This window comes from Lithobates pipiens, unplaced genomic scaffold, assembly GCF_037356315.1.
Source record: "Lithobates pipiens isolate NorthernLeopardFrog02 unplaced genomic scaffold, aLitPip1_a1.2 Scaffold_18, whole genome shotgun sequence".
Lineage (NCBI taxonomy): Eukaryota > Metazoa > Chordata > Amphibia > Anura > Ranidae > Lithobates > Lithobates pipiens.
Window position 1 is genome coordinate 641,420,730 of NW_027507758.1, and position 26,586 is coordinate 641,447,315.

The window sequence follows — 26,586 nt, forward strand, 5'->3', positions numbered from 1 at the left end:
TATAGAAGGTTGAGTTCCATCGCGTCGGGCAATCGCAAATAAGACGTCTGACCGGCAGATTGTGTCGCCGCTGAATGTCAGCAAGGCGAGCCATGGCCGTGTAAGATCTTCTGAAATGGGCCGAGATTTTCCTTGCCTGCCGCAAGATGTCCTGGACCCCAGGGTATTTGACAAGGAATCGCTGCACGACCAAGTTTAAGACGTGTGCCATGCATGGCACGTGCGTGATTTTGCCCTGTTTCAATGCGCTAAGCAGATTGGCACCGTTGTCACACACCACTTTACCAACTGTCAAATTGAGCGGTGTTAGCCACTGATCTGCCTGTGAACGCAAAGCTGAAAGGAGTGCCGGGCCAGTGTGGCTCTTGGCTTCCAGGCACAACAGACGCAGCACGGCATGGCAACGTCTCACCTGGCATGTGGAATAGGTTCTGGGGAGCTTGGGCGGTGCAGCGGAAGAGACGCTAGCAGCGGAAAAGGAGGAGGCAGCTGAGGAGGAGAGGGAGAAGGATGGAGTAGGAGGAGGAGGAGAAGAAGAGTCAGGCCTGCATGCAATCCGTGGCGGTAAAACCAAATCTACACGGGTGCCACGGGTTACATGCTTGATGGCCGTCAGAAGGTTCACCCAGTGGGCAGTAAAAGTGATATACCTTCCCTGCCCGTGTTTGCTAGACCACGTGTCTGTGGTCAGATGTATCTTGGCACTGACACTGTGTGCCAGAGATACATTCACTTGCCGCTGAACATGGCCATATAGCTCTGGGATGCCCTTCTCCGAGAAATACTTCCTTCCTGGGACCTTCCATTGTGGTGTTCCAATGGCCACAAATTTGCGAAAGGCCTCCGAGTCCACCAGTTTATATGGCAGTAGTTGGCGGGCTATCAGTTCTGACAAGCCAGCCGTCAACCGTTGGGCAAGAGGGTTATCCGGCGTCATCATTTTTTTACGCTCGAACATTAAGCCCACGGAAGCCTGCCTTTTTGCAGAAAAACGTGAGCTTGGCGTGATGGAAGGTGGAGTGGAGGACAATTGTGAGGAGAGAGGAGAAGTAGAAGACGAGGCTGGACGGTGAGAGCCTGCAGTGTGGCTTTGTGTGTTTCGTTGCTCCCACTGGGCTCGGTGATGGCTGCTCATGTGCCTTCTTAAGGCGGTTGTCCCTAGGTGAGTGTTGGGCTTACCGTGACTAATGCGTTGACTGCAAAGATTGCAGATGGCAACGCTATTGTCAGCAGCGGACACGTTAAAAAAAGCCCACACTGCGGAGCCATGTGCCGGTGCCCTGGGAGCGCCAGATGTGACCGTACATGGTCGATGACTCGCTCCTGATACATTTGCAGTCTGCTTTGTCCCTCCTGTGCAATGTAAGTTATTCCTGCTTCTCCTCCCTATCTGCTGGTCCATATCTCCCTCTGAACTCCCCTCCTCTTCCTCTCTTGTGGGCACCCACGTGACATCACTAGACACGTCATCATCAACGTCACCTTCCCCACCGCTATAAGTAGAGATCTCGGAGTAGGCAGCAACACCGGGGACCAACCTCCTCCTTGGGCTGATCTGGGTACTGTCGCCAGACTGCTGAGTAGCGGTTGTTGCTACCTCCTCTTCCTGATCCAATACCAAGAGTGGCTGCGCATCAGAAATGTCCTCTTGATATGGATCGGAAAATAATTCCTGTGACTCAAGCGGAAGGTATGTGGTGGTGGTGGTGGTGGTGGTGGTGTTGTTGTTGGTGGTAGTGTCTTTGGGGGTGCACATAGCAGAGAGTGAAGAAGAGGGTGCAGATCGAGAGGATGAGGAGGGTGCAGAAGAGTAAGGCTGAGTCAGCCACTCAACCAAGTCTGGTGCGTCCTTTAAAGTAATTGAACGCACCTTCTGCAACTTCCCACTTTTGCTCAAGGCTGGTGCTCCTGCCCTACCCCTACCACCCCTGCGGAAGGGCCTGCCTCTTCCTCTGCCTGTCATTTTTTAAATCACCCTGTGACAAAACTCTTAGTCCCTATACCGATGAAGGACTGCTGCAGTATAGGGCAGTGGTCAGCAGTAGTGCACCTCAACCCTATGTATTGTGGACCGAGACCAGTCCTTATAGAATAGCAGACTGTACCTCACTCAACCCTATGTACTGTAGCACCCTAGACCAAGTTACCAGTCCTTATAAGAACTTTTGTGGACCAAGCAGGTTGTGTGTTAGTGATTAGCAGACTGTACGTCAGTCCCTATACTGCTGAAGGACTGCTGCAGTATAGGGCAGCGGTCAGCAGTGGTGCACCTCAACCCTATCTATTGTGGACCGATAGCGGTCCTTACAGAACAGCAGACTGTACCTCACTCAACCCTATGCACTGTAGCACCCTAGACCAAGTTACCAGTCCTTATAAGAACTTTTGTGGACCAAGCAGGTTGTGTGTTAGTGATTAGCAGACTGTACATCAGTCCCTATACCAATGAAGGACTGCTGCAGTATAGGGCAGCGGTCAGCAGTGGTGCACCTCAACCCTATGTATTGTGGACCGATAGCGGTCCTTACAGAACAGCAGACTGTACCGCACTCAACCCTATGTACTGTAGCACCCTAGACCAAGTTACCAGTCCTTATAAGAACTTTTGTGGACCAAGCAGGTTGTGTGTTAGTGATTAGCAGACTGTACGTCAGTCCCTATACTGCTGAAGGACTGCTGCAGTATAGGGCAGCGGTCAGCAGTGGTGCACCTCAACCCTATCTATTGTGGACCGATAGCGGTCCTTACAGAACAGCAGACTGTACCTCACTCAACCCTATGCACTGTAGCACCCTAGACCAAGTTACCAGTCCTTATAAGAACTTTTGTGGACCAAGCAGGTTGTGTGTTAGTGATTAGCAGACTGTACGTCAGTCCCTATACCAATGAAGGACTGCTGCAGTATAGGGCAGCGGTCAGCAGTGGTGCACCTCAACCCTATCTATTGTGGACCGATAGCGGTCCTTACAGAACAGCAGACTGTACCGCACTCAACCCTATGTACTGTAGCACCCTAGACCAAGTTACCAGTCCTTATAAGAACTTTTGTGGACCAAGCAGGTTGTGTGTTAGTGATTAGCAGACTGTACGTCAGTCCCTATACTGCTGAAGGACTGCTGCAGTATAGGGCAGCGGTCAGCAGTGGTGCACCTCAACCCCATCTATTGTGGACCGATAGCGGTCCTTACAGAACAGCAGACTGTACCTCACTCAACCCTATGTACTGTAGCACCCTAGACCAAGTTACCAGTCCTTATAAGAACTTTTGTGGACCAAGCAGGTTGTGTGTTAGTGATTAGCAGACTGTACGTCAGTCCCTATACTGCTGAAGGACTGCTGCAGTATAGGGCAGCGGTCAGCAGTGGTGCACCTCAACCCTATCAATTGTGGACTGATAGCGGTCCTTACAGAACAGCAGACTGTACCTCACTCAACCCTATGTACTGTAGCACCCTAGACCAAGTTACCAGTCCTTATAAGAACTTTTGTGGACCAAGCAGGTTGTGTGTTAGTGATTAGCAGACTGTACGTCAGTCCCTATACTGCTGAAGGACTGCTGCAGTATAGGGCAGCGGTCAGCAGTGGTGCACCTCAACCCTATCTATTGTGGACTGATAGCGGTCCTTACAGAACAGCAGACTGTACCTCACTCAACCCTATGTACTGTAGCACCCTAGACCAAGTTACCAGTCCTTATAAGAACTTTTGTGGACCAAGCAGGTTGTGTGTTAGTGATTAGCAGACTGTACGTCAGTCCCTATACTGCTGAAGGACTGCTGCAGTATAGGGCAGCGGTCAGCAGTGGTGCACCTCAACCCTATCTATTGTGGACTGATAGCGGTCCTTACAGAACAGCAGACTGTACCTCACTCAACCCTATGTACTGTAGCACCCTACACAGACCAAGTTACCAGTCCTGATAAAGAGCTTTGTGGAACAAGTGAGTTGTGAATGATTAGCAGACTGCAGCAGAAGGGCAGCAGTCAAGTATAATATTCTTTCTATATTTGGAAGAAAGAATATTATACGTGTACAAGCCTATTACCATACCACTGATACCAGTCCTGAAAATAACCTTTGTGGAACTAATAGTAACAGCAACTCTTTAAACTGACCCTCACTGCCTGACACACTGCTTCCTTCCTGTCCCTATACAAACTGGCAAAAAAGAGGAGCCTGGAACAATTACTGGTTACTGGAATAGCTCTTTTGTGGACCTGATAGTAACAGCTAATGATGATGATGATGACTAAACTGACTCTCCCTGTAGCACACACCGTCCTGTCCCTTTCTCTAAACTGACAAAAGACACTCAGGCTGCTGCAAGAATCAGTAGCACAGCAAACCTATATACACCTAACACCTATACCAGTCCTGAAAAGAACTTTTGTGTACCAAATAGCTAGCGATTTATCTCTCCCTACTCCACATAGCAACCTTCCCTATAGTGACAGAAGAAAGAATGTAAAATGGCCGCCGGATCGGGTGTATTTATAGGTTAGGGGGAATGTCCAAGTGACCTTGTCCTGTAATGTCTCAATTGGCTGTCCTGTACCCCATGATGGATGTGTCATCAGGTCAAAGTTCCTTTACACAGTAAAAACACGGAAGTCCGCCGGGCGAACGACGCCAATAGTCCGCCGAACTGGCGGACCGCGAACAGCCGAAATTCGCAGCGAAACGACCGCTGGGCGAACTGTTCGGCCATCACTAGTGGAGAGCTCTGAGTGGGAGTTGGAGAGAAGGGGGAGCAAAGAGTACTGGCGGGGATGGAGAACACATGGGTGGGGGCAAAGAGCGAGGGGGAGTGGAGATCACAGGGGTGGGGAGCGGAGAGCGCTGGGGGGGAACTTGAGAGTACTGGGGGGGTCAACAAGAACAGGGGTAGAGAGCACGGTAGGCTGAGAGCACTGGGGGGGCTAAGAGTGTGGGGTGGTAGAGAGCACTGGGGGGGGCTAAGAGTGTGGGGTGGTGAAGAGCACTGGGGGGCAGAAAAACAGGTGTGGAGAGCATGGGGGCTGGAGAGTACTGGGGGGTACAAAGAGCAGGGGGGAGTGGAGAGCAATGGGGGGAGCTTGAGAGCACCAGTGGGGGCCAGAAAGAACAGGGGTGGAAAGCACGGGGGACTGGAGAGCACTATGGGGGGTGGAGAGCACATGGGTGGGGGAAAAATGCAGGGGGAGTGGAGAGTACAGGGGTGGGGAGTGGAGAGTGCTGGGGGGGAGCCAAAAAGAACAGGGGTGGAGAGCACGGAGGGTAGAGAGCACTGGGGCAGAAATAACAGGGGTGGGGAGAATGGGGGGCTGGAGAGTGATGGGGAGAGCTGAAGAGCACTGGGGGGAGAAAGAACAGGGGGGAGAGCACTGGGGGGAGAAAGAACAGGGGGGAGAGCACTGGGGGGAGTGGAGAGCACTGAGGGGAGAGCACTGGGGGGGAAAGAACAGGGGTGAGAGCACTGGGGGGAGAACGGAGGGAGAGCACGGAGGGGAGAGGATTGGGGGGAGTGGAGAGCACTGTGGGGGGGGAGAACGGGGGGGGCACTGGGCAGAGTGGAGAGCACTGGGGGAACAAGGGGGGAGAGCACTGGGGGGGACAGGGGGAGAGCACTGGGGGGAGAGCACTGGGATGGTGTCTAGAGAAGGATGGGGAGAGCTGGAGAGCAGCAAGAACAGGGGAGGAGAAAACTGGGGGGGGGGCAGGAGAGTGTGGTGGGTGGTGGTGGAGGAGAGCACTGTGGGGGGGGGCAGGAGAATGTGGTGGAGGAGACCACTGGGGGGGGGCAGGAGAGTGTGGCGGTGGAGGAGAGCACTGGGGGGGCAGGAGAGTGTGGTGGGGGAGGAGAGCACTGTGGGGGGGGCAGGAGAGTGTGGTGGTGGAGAGCACTGGAGGGGGTGGCAGGAGAGTGTGGCGGTGGAGGAGAGCACTGGGGGGGCAGGAGAGTGCAGTGGTGGAGGAAAGCACTGGGGGGCAGGAGAGTGTGGTGGTGGTGGAGAGCACTGGGGGGTGGCAGGAGAGTGTGCTGGTGGAGGAGAGCACTGGGGGGGCAGGAGAGTGTGGCGGTGGAGGAGAGCACTGTGGGGGAGGGGGCAGGAGAGTGTGGTGGTGGAGGAGAGCATTGGAGGGGGTGGCAGGAGAGTGTGGTGGTGGAGGAGACCACTGGGGGGGCAGGAGAGTGTGGTGGTGGAGGAGACCGCTGGGGGGGCAGGAGAGTGTGGTGGTGGAGGAGACCGCTGGGGGGGCAGGAGAGTGCGGTGGTGGAGGAGAGCACTGGGGGGGCAGGAGAGTGCGGTGGTGGAGGAGACCACTGGGTAGGGCAGGAGAGTGCGGTGGTGGAGGAGACCACTGGGGGGGCAGGAGAGTGCGGTGGTGGAGGAGAGCACTGGGTGGCAGGAGAGTGCGGTGGTGGAGGAGAGCAGTGGGGGAGGGAGGAGAGTGCGGTGGTGGAGGAGAGCACTGGGGGGGCAGGAGAGTGCGGTGGTGGAAGAGAGCACTGGGGGGGCAGGAGAGTGTGGTGGTGGAGGAGAGCACTGGGGGAGGGGGCAGGAGAGTGCGGTGGTGGAGGAGAGCACTGGGGGGGCAGGAGAGTGCGGTGGTGGAGGAGAGCACTGGGGGGGCAGGAGAGTGCGGTGGTGGAAGAGAGCACTGGGGGGGCATAAGAGTGCGGTGGTGGAGGAGAGCACTGGAGGGGACAGGAGAGTGTGGTGGTGGGGGAGAGCACTGATAGGACAGAGCTGTGATACATAATGCTCTTCTAGTTGATAAAGGGAATACTTACCTTTGTTACAGCAGCAGTCCGGTATAAGTTATTTCTGTAGGTATTTGAGTTGTTACACATAGCGCGGGTTTTATTCTATTCATATTGGTGACATAATTGCCCAAATCTGGGGATCAGGAGCCATTTCCACCCTTTACTCTCGGTTGGGGCTTTTTGTATCCATATAACAGATGTTCTACATGACTAAATATGACATCAATTTTACTGCAAAATTCAAGGGGCCAAAATGTCTCCCCCCCCGAGCAGTAATATATTTCTATCCCTCTTGGTGGGAGTGGAGATGACCCGTCTATAAGGATATACAGTACATACACACACAGCACAAGGCCATGTTAACACTACCAGACGTTTCTCAGGGCTGCAGTTCCTTTGATCTCCACAGGGTGGTGATCTCACTTCTACCCAGACAGGAATTCTCTATGGAAGACAGGAAGTGATGCCAGGTACAAACAGGAAGTGATGTCAGGTACAGACAGGAAGTTCCGGGTGAGAGGTGAGTTGGCAGGAAGTAGAGAGGAGACGTTGCAGGAAGAAGTAGCAGAGGAGGTAATAAGATCGTATTTTCTATTTACACCCAGTAACCCCCTATAATGAAGGTCAGAAGTATTAGATGTTTGTATTTAGCTTTATAAAATGGACAATCTCTAATCGGGATGCAATGTATAACGCAGTCAGTGTATCGGTATAATGTGGAGTGTGAGTTCCGGGGTCCCCACAGGGGGAGGACATGAGGCTCCCTCAGTAAGAAGCACATAAATGATTGTATATTGTGTCAGGATAGAGCCAGACACCTCGGCACCACCTGAATCTGAGGGGAGGTCTCTGGCTGAATTCACAACACAAAGAAGGGGGTCAGTCTGGTGAGAGTCGCCTTCCATGATGGACACAGAGAGGAGCTGATGGCTGCAGACCTCACTGGAAGGTGCTTAGAACTGCTGAGTCTGATGGGTCAGTATGGACTGGGTGCTGCTCTCTGCACCCTGGACATATAGTTCTGTATTGTCTGTGCTGCTGAGCTGTGGTCAGACCCTCCCAACCCCCTCCAAGGGCCCATGGACTTCACCCTGCCTGCCCTGCTTCAGGTACCAGCCCCTACCCCTGTCAGCCTGGGTCTCTGCCCTGTTCTGGACTTCACCCTGCCTGCCCTACTTCAGCTATCAGCACCTAGCCCTGTTGGACTTGATATCTTCCATTTCCTATACTTAACCCATCACGCCCTGATCTCTGCCCTTTCTTGGACCTGGATCTCTGCCCCTGAGTCGGGCCCATTTCCCTGGCCATCCTACGTGGACTACCTGTGTGGTGTTACATTGTTATCCTGTGGAATTTTTCATTGTACTGTGTCTTGCTACCCTATGTGCCAACACTGCTCTGCCCTGTGGACTATCACCCCTTTGCTGTCCTGAGGAGCACTCTTCATTTCTGTGCCTTCTGTTTGCCCCGTTAAAATAACAACCCTTATCTGTCCCATATTACCGCCCCTGAGGATCACTCTTCATTGCTGTATCTATTGCTTGTTCTGTGGACTAATTCTCCCCCTGCCTGTACCCCGAGTCCCCAATAAATGCCCCACGTGTCGGGTTCCTGGTAATTGACCTCTGTGTGCTCTCTCTCTGCACTCTTCATTCATCACACCCCCGTCATGTCCGTCCTCTTCCTCCATAATCACTGCAATGTCTTTTATCTCCAGCAGATGATGATACACACATTTATTATTATACAGGATTTGTATAGCGCCAACAGTTTACGCAGCACTTTACAATATAAAAGGGAGACAATACAGTTATAATACAATAAAATACAAGAGGATTAAGAGGGCCCTGCTCAGAAGAGCTTACAATCTAATAGGGAGGGGCAGGTGGTACAAAAGGTTGTAACTGTGGGGAATGAGCTGATGGAAGTGATAAAAGATCAGTTGGAGACGTGGTCGGCTTCCCTGAAGAGATGAGTTTTCAGGGGTCACCTGAAGGTAGCAAGAGTAGGGGATAGCCGGACAGGTTGAGGTAGTGAGTTCCAGAGGATGGGAGAGGTGTGTATATATATATATATATATATATATATATATATATATATATATTAGGGTGGAAACCTAGATTAACCCCTTCAGGAGGATCAGTTGATGATTAATATAGCTTTCTTCCAAAGCTGGCCATACATGATTCAGTTTTATCGTTCATCCAGCGGGATGAGAGGAAAAAACTGAAGTGATTCCCCCATCCACACATTGGAGGGGGATGGGGGAATCCTCCCCGCTGCACTATTGTATTCTTTTTTTTTTTTTTAAATAAATTTTTTTATTGCTTTTTACCATAAATGACAAGCAGTCAAGAAACAAAAACAGTAAGTATACAAGAAACACTTAATAACGATACATGGTTCGTAGTTGACAGCCACATGCCTAAAAAGCTTAGATGTGTACAGCAGAGTCCATGGGAATAATAACTCAACCTAGCAAAGAGAAAAAAAAAAAAAAAAAAAAAATACATGGCAGAGCAATACAGAGTCAGCATAGAACTGAAGCTAAGAGTCATTACGCTGTAGAGCAAGACTGGGGGGGCTCCTCCCCAAGTGCTTCCCTGGGTAGCTTGAGCGGTCCCAGAGAATTAGTAATGTCCCTCTTTAGATACCATTCTGTGTATCTGAATGGCTGCATAATCCTGTGTATATCCTCTTTTGCAAAGACATGTTCCAAAAAAATGCGCCATCTCGAAAAAAAGCGTGAGGTTGATTTGTGATTTAGCAAAATAGTATCTAATCGTTCCAAGTAGAACAGAGTTTCCAGGGCTTTTTTCACAGCCTGTAGTGAAGGTGGTGAGGGTTTGATCCATTGCGTCAGGATAGTTCTCCGTGCGACCAAGAGACATAAATGCGCCCATTGGGGTATAGCTGGATAGCTATCTGAGAGGTGAGGTTCAGCCAATGTGGTATATCCGAAGAGACATAGAAGTCGGTCTCTGGGTAAGTCCCGATTTGTGACAGCATGAATAAATTGTAGCACCAAGTTCCAAAAGGTCTCAACGTGTGGACATTCCCATAAACGATGGAGAAGCGTAGGATGCAATTTTGAACACCATGGACAGCATTCCTGGCTAGGGTCAGCTCGGTTGACACGGAAGGGGTAATACGCCCTATGAAGAATCTTGAATTGGGTTTCTCTCCATGTTTCGGAAACTGTGATTTTTCTAGTCTTAACATAACCCTCTAGCAATTTTCCGGGAAGGTCCACATCCTCAAAAATGTCCGCCCATTTTCGGAAAGGTTGCAAGCGGTATTTGGCAGAGTGATATTCAATAAGGGAAGTATAAATAGTAGAGATAGAATAGTCACCATTGTGTATGATCGTATCAATGAATGATTTTTGGAACTGATTCGTTATACATCTATGCCTGTTACCCAGATAGCTAAGGAGCTGGTGGTAGTGGAAGGAATGAGATAACGGCAAGGAAAATTCTCTAGCTAGCATTGAGAACGGCTTGGGCCTGCCAGAGTCATTCGAGTAGATATCATATACCTTCGTGAGACCCTTAGATGCCCAACAAGTAAATACACTATGCATTGTGGAAGGAGGGAACATGGGGTTAGATTGGATTGGTAAATAGCGTGAAATATCGGACGGTAGCCCTATTAATTTACGCGACTCCCTCCATGCTATCACAGTATCTCTAATCAATAGATTAGATCGGATGTGAGTGGGTAATTTGTTTGGATTCGAGTGAAGGATAGCCGATAGGGCAAACGGGGAGACCACTGCAGCTTCTAATGCTTCATTAGAGTACCTAGAATTTCCTGTAAGCCAGTCTAGGCCCTGGCGAAGCAGACATGCTAGATTGTAAAATCGGATATTGGGCAGGCTCGCTCCTCCCTCCATCTTCGGGAGACATAGTTTATTCAAAGCAATCCTCGGTTTTTTCCCGGCCCATAAAAATTTCGTTAAAGCTGAGTGAATCAATCTAACATCTGAATGTTTAACTAAGAGAGGGATGGTCTGCATTGGGTATAGTAAGCGGGCAAATGAAACCATTTTAAAAAGATGACATCTCCCGAAGAGCGAGAGAGGAAGAGCCGCCCAAGCCTCTAATTCGTGTACAATCTTCGATATCACTGGAGGGAAATTAAGGGAATAGATAGTGGAGGGTGTCCTGCCAATGCGTATCCCGAGGTAAGTGATATAGTGTTTCGCTACGGCCAAGGGGGAGCTAGAGGTCCAGGCGGTGGCCAGGTTAGGTCGAAGGGAAAGGATTTCACTTTTGTCAAAATTAATGCGCAGTCCAGAGTATGACCGGAATTTGTGGAATAAGTCTGCAAGGCGTTTAAAGTCTCCCGACGGATCCGTAGAGAACAACAAAATATCGTCCGCAAAAAAGGCCGAGCGGAGCGTATGGTCCCCTAACTTGATTCCACTAATCCCGTTAGGCGAGTTAATCAGTCTTGACAAAGGTTCAACGGCTAAGTTGAACAATAAAGGAGACAGTGGACAACCCTGTCTTGTCCCTTTTGACAAGGGGATTGAGGCCGATATAAAGTCAGGGGTCACCAAGCGCGCCGTCGGGGATTCGTACATACGTCGTAAAAATTGCAATATCGGACCGGAGAACGCCAGCTTTTGCAATACTTGGAAGAGCCAGGACAGACTAATGTTGTCGAAGGCCTTTTCGGCGTCTAGCGACATAATAGCCACATCTTTGTCTGGGTGGGATTTAGCGTACTCTAGCACCGTCAGGACCTTACGAATGTTTAACGTTGCCGAGCGTCCTTTAACGAAGCCCGATTGAGCTGGGTGTAGAAGGGAAGGGAGTATAGACGCGAGACGAGTGGCGACAATTTTGGATAAAATTTTCACGTCTACGTTAATCAACGATATTGGTCGGTATGACCCTGGTAGAGTAGGATCTTTGTCCTTTTTGCCGATAAGCCGTATATATGCCTGTGTTCCCGTAGGTAGGTATGGACCGCCCTCCCACATTGGCTTAAAAACAGCTTGCAACGTGGCCGGGATAAAGTCCTTGGTCATTTTATAAAATTCGGCAGTGAGGCCGTCCGGGCCCGGCGCTTTAGACGACGCTAAAGATTTAATTGTGGTCTGAATGTCCTCAGCCGTAACGGGAGCATTGAGGGCATCCAGAGCTTCGGCGGTGAGTACAGGCAACTGTAATTGACGGAGGAGGGTCGCTGCACCCTCCGGATCTATCGAGTCCGTCGAATACAATCGCGTGTAGTAATCCGTAAGGATCTTGTTAATTTCATCTGAGGACGAGTGTAGCACCCCTTCATCATCTTTCAAAGACATAATACGCGTAGGTTTTCTAGTGCCGGCGCACATCCTGGCAAGTAATTTACCTGCCTTATTACCGAATTTGTGAAAATATAGAGTAGAGTACGACGTTTTGGCCAATTCCCGCTGCTGTGCCCAGAGATCAAACTCCCCCTTGGCCTTCGTCCATAATTTAATATTGGCCTGCGAACGATTAGATACCAAACGTTCGTGAGCACACCGTAACTTCTCGCTCGCCGCCATATATTGTCGCTTGGCGTTACGTTTAAATTGAGTGACATATGAGATGATTTTACCCCTTAAAAAGGCTTTGCCAGCCTCCCAGAACAAATTTGGCTTGGATATGTATTCCCTATTGTCAGAGACATATTCCGACCATGCTAGCTCTAGAACCGACCGAAAATCTTCATTGTCTGCTAAGTACGAGGGGAATCGCCACAGAGGCGGCAGGGCTCCCGCACGAGTGTCTAACAATTTAAGGGCTATTGGGCTGTGGTCCGATATCCTCGGGTCATAGATTTCCGGATCCCGGGTCAGAGGAAAAAGCGCTTGGGTGACAAAAAAGTAGTCTATGCGAGAAAACGAGTCGTGAGGAGGTGAATAGAATGTAAAATCTCTACCCGTCGGATGAGTTATCCTCCACGGGTCTAGTAGTTGTAATTGGTCTACCGTTCTGGCTAAGAGCGTTGATGTGGTGCGAGGTCTGTTTCGAGTCGACCCTATGTCGGCGGGTCTGTTCGAACGGTCAAGGGCGGGGGACATCACCGTGTTAAAATCCCCTCCCACAACGTGCAAAGCTTCTGGCACCATCGTCGTCCAAGTAGTCAAATCACGAAAAAAGGCAGAGTCAGGTGAATTGGGGGCATAGACATTAGTAATAGCTATATCCGAATGGGCTAATTTAAGTGATACGGTGACCATGCGACCTAATTGATCCACTTGTACGTTCTTAACTGTATAGGTTAGCTTTTTGTGCAACAGAATCACTACCCCAGCCTTACGGCCATCAGATGGAGACCCAAAAACCTCCCCCACCCACAGTTTTCGTAGGCGCTGCATATCTTCGCCCGAGAGGTGTGTCTCTTGCAATAGAGCCACATCCGCTCGTAATCGCTTCAAATGTCGAAGGATCATCAAGCGTTTACATTGGGAGCGAAGCCCCTTAACATTCCACGACACTATCTTCAAGTGACTCCCCTCGACTGGCGACGCCATAGTGGTGATAATTCAGATGTTAGCTCTAAGAGGTAGCGGAGAAATCTCCCCCAAAAGCACGATCCGCCAGATAGGGGAGCACTCAAAGATCGTGTCATTGCTAGGCTGAAAGGCATGCAATAGTCAGAAAAACACAAAGTAAAAAACCACATGTAACGTGAAACATAACCTGTAGTGAACATAGTATAAAGTGATACCCATAAAGTATCTACATCATCTATCATGTACTTCACTTTTTTCCACATCCAACTGTACGTGGATACCGACCCTCCCGCCTCCCCCTCACTCTGAAGTAATGTCCAGGAGAGATCAAGAGCCGAGTAGAGTAAAGCTCCTCACGCGGGGGACAGCAAAGGTGTTGCAGTGAGAATATCCCAGGCCGAGGGCGCTAAAGGAAACATAAAAGTCCAAAACTAGAACACGAAGGAACTGTTAACATAACGTAGAAGTGTGGGCCCAGGAGAGAAATAGAAATAAAAGAAACGAACAAACGTGTACTCTGTAGGCCAATTCCATCTTCAGCGTGATGAACAGTAGCGTGGTCTTTTCTGTAGAAGTGTTCGGTTTCAACGACCGCGATTTCCTTCACGATGCGAAAGCTGAGTGAGTCGGGTGCGCTTATACGGCGGCTTGCGAGGGCTGGAGTGCGGTCTGCGATCACGAGGTTCAGGTCGGGACGGAGAGCCGACCGATGCATCCGTATGGTCCATTTCCGTGGTGGTTTGGGCCAAGTAGTTCGCTGCTTCGTCCGGTGACGTAAAAGATAGTCGTTCTCCCGAGGGTGTTTCCATTCGCAGAATAGCAGGGTATGCTAAGGAGAATCTCATTTGTTGGTGGTGCAGCGTGGTACAAACCGAAGCGAACGCTTTCCTGCGCTTCATGACCTCAACGGAATAGTCGGCAAATAGCAGAAGCTTAGCTCCATCAACGGTTAAGGTACGATTGCGCCGGAATGCTTGCAGAATCGCTGCCTTGTCAGCATAATTGAGATACCGCACAATGACGTGGCGAGGCTTAGTGCGGGTATCCTCAAATTGGCCGATGCGATGAGCCCGTTCGATCGTACAGGGTATGCGGATACCCAATTGTTCCGGTATGAGTTTAGCACAGATGTCAGCGAGGTTGTTCGCAGTGACCGTTTCCGGCAGACCAATGATCCGAAGATTGTTCCTTCTGGAGCGATTCTCGAGGTCATCGATCTTATCCCACAGGTCTCTCGTCTCCGCTGTGAGTCGGGCGAGCGTCGCCGATTGCGCCGCAGTATCATCTTCCAGGTAAGAGATCCGATCCTCCGTCTGAGTGATGCGTTGCGCTTGTACTTGTAGTTCTATATGTAGCTGCTCCAGCCCTTTGTGTACGGCTGCATCCACTGTGGCGGTTAAAGTAGGGCCTAGAAGGGCAACAACTTCTTGGGCAATGCCCGCCGGTTGGTGAGTTCCCTGTAGTTCTGCTGGGAGCAAGGGCCCGGCCTGGTCCGCTGGAGGCGCGGTCGCCATCTTGGCCGCGCTGAGGGCCGCGTCTTCTGCCGAGGTTGGCGAAGAGGAGACAGCCCGGGCATAAGACCGCTCCACAAAGCGGTCCATGAGTCTCCTGTGTGTGAGGCGGACTTTTGGGGAGTAACCCTGGAGTTGTAGCAGATCTGGAGGCAGCAAAATAGAGGGGTTCGGCGGGAGCTACGTCCACTCACAGCCTGTTCATGTGGCGCCGGAACCGGAAGTCTCACTATTGTATTCTGACAATGGGGGGCGCTCCTACACTCTCAGAATACACAGATCAGTGATGAAGCTATTGGCTACAGCCGCTGATGGAGTGACTTTTAACCCGGCAGTGACCACACATGGATGGAAATGTGACCGATCCCTGCTGAACCAGCTGAACTTCCATGTCTCTATGGTCACCATAAGTGACTTCCTCCCCTCCCCTCATCTGCTTCATTATGTAAGTCATGCTGAGATCATCTCCCATTGGCTGAGCAATATTCTCATTTGTCTCTGAGCTCCTCCTTCCATTTTTTTCTGATGCTCTTAGGATGTGGGCGGACCCTTGGCATCCTCACTAGCAAAGTAGGACTGTTGGCTCTGCATTGTATGTAATGACATCAGAATACCTGCTACAAGCTTTTATCCTGCATAGTGTGGGGGTCCTGTGTGGGTAAATAATATCTCATTCTGAAGTGGATCTTTAATAAAATGGACCCCTGGATGGAGAGGTGAGGAAGATTCTGGGAATATCATTTATTTTTTCTATTTGTGTTCAGATCTAGAGTTTTCCTCCTGTGAAGTCTGGAGATCATATGACCATCACATTGCCTCCACCTCCCTCCCTGATAGAATAGAGAAATACAAAGAAGATTCTAGAAGTCACCAGAGAGATGATGGAGGAGAAGTGAGGAGGATTCTGGGAATTCTGGGACATTATCCAGTAACAGACAAGGGATGTGTCTGGATGGTGACTGTATCATTGTGTGTGTCAGGTTCCTATAAGGTGTCAGGATGTCACTGTCTATTTCTCCATGGAGGAGTGGGAGTATTTAGAAGGACACAAGGATCTCTACAAGGACGTCATGATGGACAATCAGCCGCCCCTCACATCACCGGGTAAGAGGAGACTTTATTGTAAAGGAGAGAGCAGTACGGAGGCTCCACCTAGATCCCCCATCATCTGATAAACACATAGAAACAATGTATTCAGTCAGTGTGTGTGTTTCCTACAGATGGCTCCAGTAATGGGAACCCACCAGAGAGATGTCCCCGTCCTCTGTATTCCCGGGATTCCACACAGGAAGGTCACACCATCCCCCACCATCATCAGGTAGATGAGGAACAATCACTGATAGTATCATTAGGATCTGTACATTATCTGCATTGTTACCATTGATGTCATTTTTTTATATATATTCAGAGTGGAAACCTGAGAGATTCTAAAGTTGTGGTTAAAGAAGAGATAAAAGAGGAGGATGATGAGGATGGGGTGATGGAGGAGTCAGAGTCTCTAAAAGAACACAAAGATCTGTACCAGGACACCATGGTGGAGTCATCCAGCTACAGAAACCCACCAGAGAGATGTCCCCGTCCTCTGTATTCCCGGGATTCCACACAGGAAGATCACACCATCCCCCACTGTTACAAGCTTGGTGGGATGGAGCATCTACAACATCCTAGAGATGATGTGTGGATTTTCTATGTGATGTCACAATAATAAATTGTATTGTTTACAGATGATATTCTCTCTCATTTTCTTTAGAGTGGAGATCCAATGGATATAGAATTTGAGGTGAAATCAGAAGAAGAAGAGAGGTATGTGGGGGATGATCAGCAGTCTATGGAGGAGGATGGAATAACGGGGACATTTATAGAGGAGGACACTCCTACAGAGATCAGCACAGGTGGGTCATTAACACTAAATACATTCCTCCACCCATACTGCTCACGGATTGGTCCAGAGTAGGGCGGGGGCTGGGTGATATCAGCCTGTAATCCCCTGGTCACTTTCCTGAGCTGTGTTCCCCATCCTGTATTCCTGGATTTCTCTCCGATAATCTTCCTTCTCTGTGCTGCCGACACAATTTATAGATATAGACTGGATTTATGGAAATTATGGGGTTCAGCTGGCAGCAAAAGTTTTTTTTTTTTTTTTTTTTTACCATAGATGTTGCTCTACCTAGTCACCTGGGGTATGTGTTTTGGGCCCCATGCCCGGGTCTAGCTGTCACCTTTTTTTTTTTTTTATTTTATTTTTTTTTTTTGGGAAAACCAACTTTATTAAGCGTATGCAATTTACAAACACATTTTACGGCAAACGTATGCACATATGTATCACAGCAATGGTACAACAGAAAAACATATAACATTCCATACCATTTGCATTACCCAAGTAACCTCTTGTTCCACAGTTCATCAGGGGAGAGCGTAGCCATTATCTCGCTCCTTCTCCCACTCCCCATCCCTCCCTCTTCCCAATCAGATCTTTCCCATGTTCAATGGTCCTCAGTCAGTTGATCCAAATGGCTCCATATGTAAACCTCTACATATACCCATCTCACGCACAGGTTTCCCCATCTCCCATCCATCTATCCCAGACTTTGGAAAATTTTTGTATACACCCCCTATGTTGATATATCAGCTTTTTAAACGGAAGAACATTATTTATATCCCTTTTCCAGTAACCAACAGTCGGGGGGAGCTCCTCATCCACAGTCGAGCTATGGCCTTCCTGGCCGCAAACAGGGTTTCATGTATAAATGTAGCTTGATGTCTGTCAATTGCAATGTCAGGCAACAGTCCCAGTATACATAGTTTTGGGTCTGGAGTCACTGGCAAACCCATAACATCATGCAAGAATTGAACCACTTGCAGCCAGTATGGGCGTAGATTACCACATTCCCATATTAGGTGAAAGAATGTACCAGAGTCGTGGCCACATGCGGGACAGTTAGGTGATTGATTTGGTCTAAATTTGGCCAGTCTCCGGGGCATCAGGTATGCTCGGTGGATAATGTAGAGTTGCGTTAACCTATCCGAGAGCCTGGGTGACATCCTGGGATTTCATCCCATTCATCGTCGGTAATGTCACCCAGGTCTGCCTCCCATTCTATTTTAGCTTTCTGGATTACCGCTACCGTCTTGGGGAGGCGGAGCGTAGAATATATATTGGAGATTCGTTTTTTGGAGTCTGCGTCCAGAATTATATCAATGATTGGAGGGCGGGTTAAAGAGGGCTCCATATGCCTAAATTGGGTTTTGAGTGCATGACGCATTTGGAGATAGCTAAAGCAGAGCCGATGTGGTAGTGTAAATTCCTCCTGGAGGGAGCGAAACGGTTTGGGTCCCAGTTCCGTCATAACTTGGTGGAGATATACCACCCCATAAGAGGCCCACAGTCCCGCATCTGGCAGGTGCTGCAGCTCTGCCAAGTGACTGTTAGCCCAGAGTGGCGTGTGCGAGTGTATGTGCCCTATGCATAATTTCCTTAAGGTCGTGTCCCAGGTTTTTTGATGGTGTGCAAGCATGCCTTCATTGTACCTGCTGGTCCTCCTGTGAATCTGTCCACCCCTGAAAATGGCCTGCAGTGGAGTCACTAAGGGATTTCCCGGGCTTCCCCCCACCAGGGCTCGATACCTGGGTGCCTCAGTTGTGTGCAGATAGTGTAAGTGGACAGCTGTGCTGCAAGATAATATTCCTGCAGGTCAGGAAGTGAGGCTCTCCCCATATTGGTGGAGTTTTTAAGAGTTATCCAGGCCAATTTGTGTCGTCCATGTCCCCAAACAAAAGTGTTTAGTATGCTTTCCATTTTTTTGAATATTCTAAGTGGAATACACAAGGGGGCGTGCCAGATCATGTATAGAATTTTGGGCAAGAGCACCATTTTCACTAAGTTAATCCTGCCCATTACCCCGAGTGGCAATTTGGCCCAGGCCTGCATTTTGAGTTTAACCACTTCCCACCCGGCCAATGCATATATACCGCCGGGTGGGAGCCGTCTACTCCTGACAGGCCGTTCAGGAACGTCCTTCAGGAGTAGCGGGATCGCGCGCGCGCTCGCGCAGCGGCGCAATCCCGATGTGCTCGTGTCACCCGGACACGGCACATCTCAGATCGGCAGGAGGGCTCTGTGATTGGCCCTCCTGATCACATGACGGCCGTGTCCAATCACGGCCGTCATGTGATGTAAACAAACAGCCGGTTGCTAGGCAATCGGCTCTCCTCTCCTCACACGGAAGTCACCGCTGAGGAGAGGAGAGCAGAACGCTGCAGCCGGCTGATGATCAGTGAGTATGGGCTGCTTTTTACAGCTTTTTACTCACTGATCATCAGTGTAGTGTAAACACACAACACACCACACAGTACAAACACAGTCCCCACATATGTCCCCAAAACACACATGTCCCCAAAACATACATGTCCCCAAATAATAAAAACACATGTCCCTAATAATAAAAACATGTCCCCCACATATGTCCCACTAAAATCACATGTCCCAATGATTATCTGCACACATATGTACGTGATCACCTGCACACATATGTACATGATCATTTGCGTACATATGTCCGTGATCACACAAACCAATTATTATACACTTAACGGATTTTTTTTACCAAAAACATGTAGCAGAATACATTTTGGCTTAAATTTATGACAAAATTTGATTTTATTGGATTTCTTTTCAAATAGAAAAAAGAAAATATTGTTTTTTTTCCAAATTTCCGCTATTTTTGCGCTTATATCGCACAAAAAAAAAAACGGAGTCGTGAATAAATAACACCAAAATAAAGCTCTATTTGTGCGAACAAAATGATAACAATTTCATTTGGGTACAGTGTAGCATGACCGCGCAATTGTCACTGAAAGCGCTAGAGCGCTGAAAGCTGAAAATTGGGCTGGGAAGGAAGGGGGTGAAAGTGCCCTGTATTGTAGTGGTTAAGCAGCGTGAATAGAGGCTCTATATTAAGGGAACAATAGTCCCTCAGATCCCTGGTTACCTGCACCCCCAAATATTTAATTACCCCCACTCTGGTCAATAGAAGCTCCGGGGTGTTCTGGGGCGGTGGGAAGTGGTCCACCGGGAGGATTTGGGACTTGTCCCAGTTCATGCGTAGTCCCGAATAATTGCCCATTCGCTCAATAATAGTCAGTGCTGCCTAAAGAGACGGCCCCTGATCTACCAAATACAATAGTGTGTCGTCTGCGTACAGTCCTATTTTGTTAAAGGTGTTACCAATATGCAGACCCTCTACGTCTGGGGATACCCTGATCACTATAGCTAAAGGCTCCAAGGCGTACAGAAGAGGGAACAGGGGGCACCCCTGTCTGGTTCTTCTCTCTAGGGGAAACTGTTCCGATAGCCAGCCATTAACAAAGACTCTGGCTCTCGGCGATTGGTATAGGATGCGTACCCACTTTCGGAAGTTGGGCCCAAACCCGTAGCATTTCAGGCACTCCAATAGATAGGGCCATTCCACTGAGTCAAATGCCTTTGCTGTATCTAATGCTACTATGACTCGCGATCCTGAATTATCATGGCATGCCTAATATTCATGGCTGTGTCTTTCCCTGGCATAAACCCGGTTTGGTCTGGGTGTATGAGAGATAATATAACTCGATTCAGTCTAGTGGCCAAGATCTTTGCCAGAATCTTGATATCCACGTGTAAAAGGGAGATGGGTCTATAAGACTCCGGGAAGCCAGGATCTTTCCCTGGTTTAGGGAGCACTATAATTCGCGCCTCCCGCATTGACGGGGGCAGGGTCTCTTCATTAAATATATTGTGGTAGAGTTTCGTCAAGGTAGAGGTAAGAACTTCAGAAAAGGTCGAATAAAATTCTAGGGGTAGGCCATCTAGCCCCGGGGCCTTGGACTTGGCTAGCTGCGATACCGCCCCTGCCACCTCCTCGTCAGTTATAGGGGCTTCCAACATTTTAATTTGGTCAACATTGAGCTTTGGGAAGTCTATAGTGTGCAATTCCTCCTGTATGTCTCGGTTTGTGTATATGAGGTGGGTTTTATACAGCTCCCGGTAGAAGTTCCTGAACATATCTGCCACTGAGGCTGGATCCGTGACCCTCTCGCCCCGGGACGTGGACAAGGATACAACCACCGGGGGTCTGTCATTCAGGTTTTTAAGGTACGCCAGCAGTTTTCCGGCCCTCTCTCCGTGTTCATACACCCGTTGTCTACCGAAAAATATGTGTTGTTTAGCTTTTTCCAGAAGGAACTGGGAGACCAGTCTAGACTGTAACTTAACCTGTCTTAAATTGTCAGTGCTAGGGTCAGTATTGTATGCCAGTTCCAACTCCTGCAGTCTGGACATTGAGAGCTGCACGGCTAGGCCAGCCGACCGTTTTAGCCGGTCGATTTTCCTTGACAACAGCCCACGGACGTGATCTTTGAACCCATCCCAGTGCGACGGAGTAGTGTAGTTAGTTCCGGACTCACACAGTACATGGCGCAGCTCACCCGCTATGGCCTCCAGATCGAGCAGGCTGGAGAGCCAGAATGGTTTCAGCCTCCAGACTTGGCTGGAGACCGATCCCAGGACCGAGATAGTCACCCAACATGGGGAGTGATCGGAGAGGGCCCGCGGCGCAAACTCCGACCCCTTCACCCTGGGCAGTAGTACATTTGAAATTAGAATTAGATCTATACTAGACATTGTGTGGTGACTAGTAGAGTGGCATGTGTACGCTCTTGTGTGTGGGTGTTGGTAGCGCCAGACATCTGTCAACGCAATTTCTGTCACCAGTTTGCCGAACCGGGTAAGAGGTTGACCGTCAGCCTGTTGAGTCTCCCCTCCCGGTCTGTCCAGAACCGGATGCATGGTCATGTTGAAATCCCCCATCCACACTGCCGGCACCGAGGGATTCTGTGCCATAAACGCCAACCCTCTAGTAATCACCTTAAACGTGAATGGGGGAGGAACATAGCATGCCAAGATTAGAAGCGGGCTCCCTCCCACCAGGGCGTGCATAAACACAAACCTACCCTGCTGGTCCGAAACTATTGCTATCAGTTCAAAGGGGGTCCTCTTAGCTACCAGCACCGAGACTCCCCTGGACTGGTTAGTGTGGGTGCTGTGAAACACCCAACCCACCCACGGTCGTCTCAGGGCCCCCTGGAGGTGTCCTGTGATATGAGTCTCCACCAACGCTGTAATATCAGCCTTTTGGGTCTTGGGGAAGTTCAGGGCTGCGGTTCTTTTAATCTTGTTACACATCCCCCTGATATTCCAAGTCAAAAACTTTTCGGATGCCATATCCCTTTCCGAAGTATACAGAGGGGGCTGGAGCGGTACCAAGGCGGTCCACCCAGGAGTAGGGCAAAACGCTCGCCACTCCCCAGTCGTGCGTGCCAATGGCCCGACCCCCCCTCCCACAGGTTGTTTATACCTTAACCAGCATACAGTAAAATGGTATTTCCCTTGAAAACTATAACAGAACAGTTGAGCCAGTCCCCTCCCACCCAGCTCTACACCTCCCCAACATGGTGAAAGCATTCCTTCCCCAACCATAACCCCAGCACACATCTTCCAGTTTGAGAACAGAACTGGAGGTACAGCATTCATAACAGTACTGTGTCTATCACACCAGGGTAAAACAGTCCTCTGGAGGCAACTTTACACACTGGCAGTCAGTGGAGCCCTGTGGTGTGGCAGGGTCTAGTAAAACTTATGGTCCCACTGCATGAGCTCCCCTCGCCTTTCTCAAAGTTCAGTTGCAAGACAGTTATAGGTCCAGTATTTACACCCAGTCTCGTACAACCCCGCCTTTAACAATATACGTTAAGAAAAGAAACAGAACAGGTGTGTGGTGCAAGTCCCCTAAGGGCATCTTGTATAACGTGGGAGACTATTCATGTCCCTCTAGCAGCCCGGGTGTTGAGGGCGGTGTAACCCCTACACTAATTGTCATAGAAGGAAAAAAAAAGGGGGAAAAAATTCCTCAGGGCTCAATCTTCTCCCCCCATCCCCCAATCTCCACGGGGTGAAGCAAAAGGAATAAAAAGTCATCAGGCAAAGTTTCAGTTCTCAGCATCCCCAGGGGAAGATGTGTAGCATAGTTGTTCTCCCATACCAGTGGGGGGGGGGGGGGTCTCCCTGAGCTCCAATAGGAAAAGGTGAGGCTTGCACATGAACAAGTATATGTGGACAAAGGGCAGGCATACTCACGGACCTCTGGTAGCACGGGTACTAGACAGGCCTACCCCGCTGGTCCAGCCAGGCTGTCACCGCCGCCGGATCATCAAAAAACTGTACGCGGCCGTCCTCCTCCACCCGCAGCCTGGCAGGGAACAGCATGGCGTACTTAAGGTGCTGTGCTCGGAGACGCCACTTCACTTCCTGGAGTAGGGATCTCTTCCTTTGCACCTCTCCAGAAAAATCCGGGAATACTGCTACTCTGGCATTTTCCACTTGAATATAACCCTTTTCTCTGGTGAGCCTCAGGATTTTGTCTCTGTCACAAAAATTCAGGAACTTCGCGATGAAGGTGCGGGGAGGCGCTCTGGGTGGTGCGGGCTTCATGGGGATGCGGTGCGCTCGTTCCACCACAAACATCACGGAGAACTCCTCTCTTCCATATGTTTTCACAAGGAGAGACTCCAGGTATCCAGCAGGATCCGTGCCCTCTATTTTTTCCGGGAGGCCTATAAACCGGAGGTTGCACCTCCGCAAGCGGTTCTCCATGTCGTCCTGATGAGAATGCATCATGTGTATCTGCCGCTGCATATCCTCTGCGGCGTGTCTCAGCGGGTGAAGAACGTCCTTCGCCGCCCCTATCCTCGTTTCAGCTTCGGTGACCCTGTCCCGCAGCTTCGACAGGTCCTGCCGGAGAAGGGATATGTCAGTCTTGACATCGTCTATTTTGGCCGTCAGAGTCCCCTGGAGACCAGCTATTGCGTCCAATACTTTGGCCGTGTTGGAGCTCCAGAAGAAGCCCGTCCAGAGCGCAAAACTGGTCGAGCAAATATTGAATGATCCCTTTGAGTATTGAAGCAGAATTGATCTATTCCAGCTTGGCTCTATCAACCCCTCCATACATGACTACTGTATGATAAATGATTAGGTCATCATATATATATATATATATATATATATATATATATATATATATATATATATATGTTACTAGATTTTAGGGGTTCATTTGTAAAGCCATAAGGAACCTTCTCATCTATCTACCAACCCAGTCCATGTAGGTTCAGGTTGAACTCTGGACTGTTTGGTCGGTCACTGAGACATGTTTTTAAACCACATTCACTTTGTAAATGTTTTTTATTCTTGTCCTAGTCTTTTTCATGAATGATTTGTAATAAATAAATACTGTTATTTTTTAACAAAGAGTACAATATGCCAATTCCTATATATACTCATTTTAGGACGTGGATTAGTATATAATTAACTGTGTTGTCCAAAGAGCCACCCTGGGGTGACAACACTAAACATACCCATAGGAATTGTAAGATCCTCAGAGACAAAGCTGTCTGATGTGGGCGGAGTCCTGGTTTAGGGGAACCAATCAGCTGATGTCTAGTAATAATCTTTGTATTTCTATTTTAGTAGATAGACGGGAGATGAAGAAAACCTCAGAGGATTGTCTCACTTTGTCTCCAGACTGTAAAGTAGAAGATGAGGACATCACACAGTATAGTCCAGGAGAAAACCCGACTACCTCAAATGTCCATCCAGCACCACACAGTGTAGATGGACCATCGTATTCCTCTTATCCTGAGGAACCTCAGACTGTGCGGGACGGGGCCGTCCTTCCAACAGAGAAGAGCTTTTCCTGTACTGAGTGCGGGAGGTGTTTCCCTTCTAAATCCCATCTTATTGTGCATATAAGATCTCACACAGGGAAGAAGCCGTATTCCTGTCCTGAGTGCGGGAAATGTTTTTCAGAGAAGTCCAATCTTGACAAACATCAGAGATCTCACACGGGGGAGAAGCCGTATTCTTGTTCTGAGTGCGGGAAATGTTTTTCACAGAGGTCCAGTCTTTTCACACATCAGAGATCTCACACAGGGGAGAAGCCATATTCTTGTCCTGAGTGTGGGAAATGTTTTTCGCATAAGTGGCATCTTGGCACACATCAGAGATCTCACACAGGGGAGAAGCCGTATTCTTGTCCTGAGTGCGGGAAATGTTTTTCAGTAAAGTCCAATCTTTCCATACATCAGAGTTCTCACACGGGGGGAAGCTTTATTCCTGTCCTGAGTGCGGGAAATGTTTTTCACAAAGGTCCAGTCTTTTCACACATCAGAGATCTCACACTGGGGAGAAGCCTTATTCCTGTCCTGATTGTGGGAAATGTTTTTCAGTGAAATCTCATCTTTACACACATCAGAGATCTCACACAGGGGAGAAGCCATATTCCTGTGCCGAGTGCGGGAAATGTTTTTCACAGAAGTGGCATCTTGACACACATCAGAGATCTCACACAGGGGAAAAGCCATATTCTTGTCCTGAGTGCGGGAAATGTTTTTCATGGAAGTCCAGTCTTTCCATACATCAGAGATCTCACACAGGGGAGAAGCCGTATTCCTGCCCTGAGTGAGGGAATTGTTCCTCACTGAAGTCCTGTCTTCCTGTACATCAGGGATCCCACACAACCCTCGAGGTGTATTAGTGCCTTGAGTGCGGGAAATGTCTTCTATATGAATGTTGCTGGACATCACAGCTCTCATGTGGGGAAGAAGCACACTCTGAAATTAGAGCTGCACGATTAATCATCAAGAATCATTATCGCAATATTTTTCCCTGTTGTGATCTTAAAAAAAAGTGTTTGTTTCATGATTCTTGCTATGCAAAGAATTCTTTCTGCTCTTCTAAAGCCACAGCAGTCAAAAGAAAGGAAGAAAAAATCCAGGCAGTCTGCCAAGAATCAGAACATTCTTTAGCAGTGAATTTAACTATAAACATTGTAAGAATTTGTCAATGGAATAGACTTCTGTGTAAGTGAGGAAAGTTTAACTACTTAAACACTAAACCTTTTTCTGACATTTGTTGGTTTCAAGTTAAAATCGTTTTGTTTTGCTAGAAAACTACTTAGAACCCCAAACATTATATATATATATATATATATATATATATATATATATATATATATATATATATTTATGGTGTGGAGCCCTCTGACCGATACGGTTAAGGATGACAAACAAGGTTAACATAAACTCGCTTACTTGAAATGGACCTGAAAGTGTGCCCTGGTCTGACGTACGGTATACCAAAATAAGGGGGCATACCTTAGATAGAAAGTGGGTGATAAATGAAATGAATATGAATGGAGTGAAATGAGTACTCTCATGAGGAGTATGATGCTTGAGAAATGCCCTGAAAAAGGGGATGGGTGGGTGGGTATCGCGCACCGGAACCGACGAGGAAGACAGGCGAACGGGCTGGTTATATACTCCACCGGGCTCCTCCCATAATTTCAGGCCACCATACTGGCCTTTCTATTTATGGTGTGGAGCCCTCTGACCGATACGGTTAAGGATGACAAACAAGGTTAACATAAACTCGCTTACTTGAAATGGACCTGAAAGTGTGCCCTGGTCTGACGTACGGTATACCAAAATAAGGGGGCAAAAACATTCAGGTAGGGGTTGCATTTTATTGATCCAAGTTTGTTTACTGGGTGAGCTCGACAAAGGCCTGGGTCATCTCCGCTTGCGGATTGGGTATGTAGCGGGCGAAACAGGTGGACCTCCATCTGCCCAACTTCTTGACAATGTGAGTAGGACAGAGGTGAAGGATACCCGGGAGTATCCTGACACGTTCCACCGGGCAGCGTTCAGAGGTTTAGTGAGAAATGGCAGAAGAGGACTAACTC

At 48.9% G+C, this 26,586-nt stretch overlaps 2 protein-coding genes across 3 annotated transcripts in view; one reads left to right on the plus strand and one right to left on the minus strand.

The window, feature by feature from the left end:
- Positions 1–26,586, minus strand: part of LOC143986903 (uncharacterized) — a 1,023,878-nt gene that overhangs the window by 487,277 nt on the left and 510,015 nt on the right. The gene's annotated exons all lie outside the window — the stretch shown is intronic.
- LOC143989875 (uncharacterized) lies at positions 7,273–16,483 on the plus strand. 2 transcript variants are annotated; one of them, XM_077490155.1, is made up of 5 exons: positions 7,273–7,321; positions 15,520–15,647; positions 15,736–15,859; positions 15,976–16,073; positions 16,164–16,483. In XM_077490155.1, exons 3-5 carry the CDS (start codon positions 15,775–15,777, stop codon positions 16,458–16,460), a joined length of 480 nt encoding a protein of 159 aa, XP_077346281.1. In that variant the 5' UTR covers positions 7,273–7,321; positions 15,520–15,647; positions 15,736–15,774; the 3' UTR covers positions 16,461–16,483. The 2 variants fall into 2 exon arrangements, with proteins under 2 accessions (XP_077346281.1, XP_077346280.1); XM_077490154.1 differs by having other exon boundaries at positions 15,520–15,859.

What these genes read in the sequence shown, in the direction of transcription:
- LOC143989875 (XM_077490154.1), top strand. Translation starts at nt 15,775, where the DNA reads ATGGAGGAGTGGGAGTATTTAGAAGGACACAAGGATCTCTACAAGGAC. An exon ending in GCCGCCCCTCACATCACCGG is followed by an intron (nt 15,860 to 15,975) that starts GTAAGAGGAGAC and finishes TGTTTCCTACAG; the next exon opens with ATGGCTCCAGTAATGGGAAC. An exon ending in CCATCCCCCACCATCATCAG is followed by an intron (nt 16,074 to 16,163) that starts GTAGATGAGGAA and finishes ATATATATTCAG; the next exon opens with AGTGGAAACCTGAGAGATTC.